Source organism: Gavialis gangeticus, unplaced genomic scaffold (genome assembly GCF_001723915.1).
Source record: "Gavialis gangeticus isolate Ggan-Ray unplaced genomic scaffold, GavGan_comp1, whole genome shotgun sequence".
NCBI classification, from domain to species: Eukaryota; Metazoa; Chordata; order Crocodylia; family Gavialidae; genus Gavialis; species Gavialis gangeticus.
Window position 1 is genome coordinate 70,365,410 of NW_017728993.1, and position 2,936 is coordinate 70,368,345.

Below are 2,936 nucleotides of genomic sequence, written 5' to 3' on the forward strand. Positions count from 1 at the left end.
TGCCTCTGCGAGTATCCTTAAATAAAGTTTTGCAAGGGTGAAAACAACCATAAGTTACGTCCTTTGTTCAAGTGCGGGGAATCTTCGGAACCCAGTAGTTCATTCTAAGACAATAGTACAGTGGTCAGGGCACATTGGGCAGATGATACAGTCTTCCTCATTCCTTCCATTACTCAGAAATAGATGCATTGACATTTGTATTTCTAAAAAGGGTGGAGGTGTTTGTCTTTGTATGTATGAATATAAGTGTACATACGTATGTGTATGCATACATGCATCTGTATATTAGTAATAGTAGTATGTAGTATTTAGATTGATATCCCTCCCTATCTAGAAAGATAAAGAACGGCACATCCATATATCTAAAAATACATTGGTCTGTGTATATACATGAGTGTGTAAGTATATAACACACCCCTAATCCTCATGTTTCTCTGGAACAGTTATAAAATAAGTTTCTTCTTCACCCTGTAAATGTCAGTCTGTCAAGTGCCTGTGATATGGAGGGAACATGGTCCTGCTCTGTCATTGGTCTGGGATTATTATTCAGACCCAACACATTTTTAAACATTTCACTTCATAGGCTGTGCAGATAACTAAATGGGATCTCATTTTTTGCATTTTGCTTTCCCCCCCCAGTTGATGCAGTTGTTGGAGTCTGAAACCTCTCGATTAGAAGCATTTCTGGAATGGAAACAGCTGGAACCAGTTTATTGGCAGTGGATGGTAATGAATCAAACTAATATGAATAGCACAGTTTTCAGTAGCACTTATATTCAACAACCACTTGCTGCTCTTTAACCCCTTTCCCAGAAAAATAAATGCTATAAACCACCTGTAACAACTTTGTTTTGAAGAAGAGGCTAATGTAAATTAAAGAATGCTCTTTCTCATCAGTTTTATCCTGTGTTATTTGACTTACACAAATAAACTAAGGAACTGGAGGGGAAAGAAGCTGAATTTCACACAGTTATCACAAATGGAAATACCTGATTTTCATCTCTTTTATGTTTTCTTAAACATAGCAATCGCACATTCCGTTATAAATTAAATGGCTTTTCAGAAGAGGGACTTAAGCTTTATTATAGACTTGAGGACAACTAAATTTGCAAGCAGCTGAAATTGCAAACAACTTCAGCCAGATAGTGTGGTGAAATTGCAGATTTCCCCTTGAACTGTGTTGAATGATCATAAGAAAATCAATAAACCTTCTTCTGTTCATCTTATGGCTTCTCGATTGAGTGTGTGCTATAACATCCATCTTGCTTCCATATGAAACTTAGTCAAATGCAGAGGTTGAAAACAATTCTTGAGAATTGTAACTTAACAGTATGCATTTGCAAAACCTGGAGAAACAGCATACTGACCATTAATTAGTTGCTAGTGTGCCTTGTTCTACTACAAAAAACAAAGTAAAGGAGTGTAAAATTGTTTAACCTGTCTTGAAAAATATTTCAGAACCTACAAGTTTTTGTGTTGTCAGCAGAGATGATTACTTAGATAATGGCTGTTGCTTTATTTATTTATATTATTGTGCTTGTTTGACAAGCATCAATAGTCGGATCGGCACAGATCCAAAATTGTATAAGCAGGCGTTTCAGATTAGGCAAAATTTTACTGCAGTTGCTGTGTTAGGAGCCTTCTTCTGTGAACAGTCATGAACAGGCTATTGAATGTGCTGTCAAAGGAGAGGCTTAGTACTTCCTAAGATTGGGTCCTAAAAGCAATTCATTATTACTTGTAAGAATATAACATAATAGCATTCTTAACTAAGCCCAGGGTGATCAATTTCTATTTTCTTTCCATTGCTATGATTTGGATTTCTGGGTTTGTTTCTGGATTTTTCCCCCTAGATTTCTGTAGGTTCAATTTGTACTTTTGAAGCCCAATAATATATATGTTAACAAGTATTTAAATGTACCCATCTACCCAACATTTGTCATAAAAAATATTTTGCATCAGGAAAGAGTTAAATATGATTCAGAATCCAGTGTCTATAAATTTTTTAACTGTTCTGTTGTCTTCTTCATTTGACCCCTTCCATCTTCAACTCAGGAACCAAGTCTCCATCTCTGGAAGCTTTTGCTTGCTCTGGTTACCTTTCCTCGTACTTTTCTTCATGCATTTATCATCCTTTCCATAGAGAACGTCTAGTGTTCCTATTTGTTTCTGTTTACAGTTTTTTCCATTTTTGTTTACATCCCTTAGTTCTTTCATCTCTGTAAAAATATATCCCTATCAATTGTAACTATTTCCTTATTTTGGAGGCTGCCATTTACAGTGTGAATAAACTCAAATTTCTTAGTCTTTCCCTTTCACTGAGAGTCTTCTATTTGGCACAGTCTGTGCATGCCTCTCCAAGGCAATCATCCTTTTTCCTTTGGAAGGCCGCAAAATGGTACCCTATCACCCTGCCAGACCTTGAACTCCTTAAGCTAACAATAGCATTCCTTTGGTTTGGAGTCACTCCTTTTGATGGTGTAACATAGTTCTTTGAGGTGGCCTTTGTATGTTCTCACTCTTGAGGATCCAGAAGTGAGAATGGAGTCTGCTTAAAGGTGAGTAAACCTTTGTCTTATTTGCCCCTTTTATAGAGTCTATATATTGCTGAGCTGGGGGATGGAATCAAAGGGTGCATCCAAAGGGTGCAGTGGTGCCATTGCACCCCACGTGTGATTCCTGATCCACCCAAAGTTTAAAACCAACTACCTGGTAGGCTTGTGTGAAGTGGCTTGTATTTGCTTCAGGTTCAGATCTGGCCAATTATAGTGATTTGTTTCGGTGATTCGAATCACTGTCCCAAATCGATCCAGCTGAATCTGTTTTGGAGATTTGGCTGCTGCTGAATCAGCTGAATGTCCGAATCACACAGGTCCCATCCCCCACCCCCACTCTCAATGGCTACCCCCCCCGCCCCAGCTGCCGGCTCTTTGAAA

General features: G+C 38.1%; 1 protein-coding gene across 1 annotated transcript in view; it reads left to right on the top strand.

The window, feature by feature from the left end:
* The window catches only part of CUNH14orf80 (chromosome unknown C14orf80 homolog), a 172,689-nt gene that overhangs the window by 91,550 nt on the left and 78,203 nt on the right, over window positions 1-2,936 (top strand). The window contains exon 5 of the mRNA XM_019501994.1: window positions 640-726. Within this exon, the coding sequence (XP_019357539.1) occupies window positions 640-726 (87 nt within the window). The remainder of the gene's footprint in view (window positions 1-639; window positions 727-2,936) is intronic.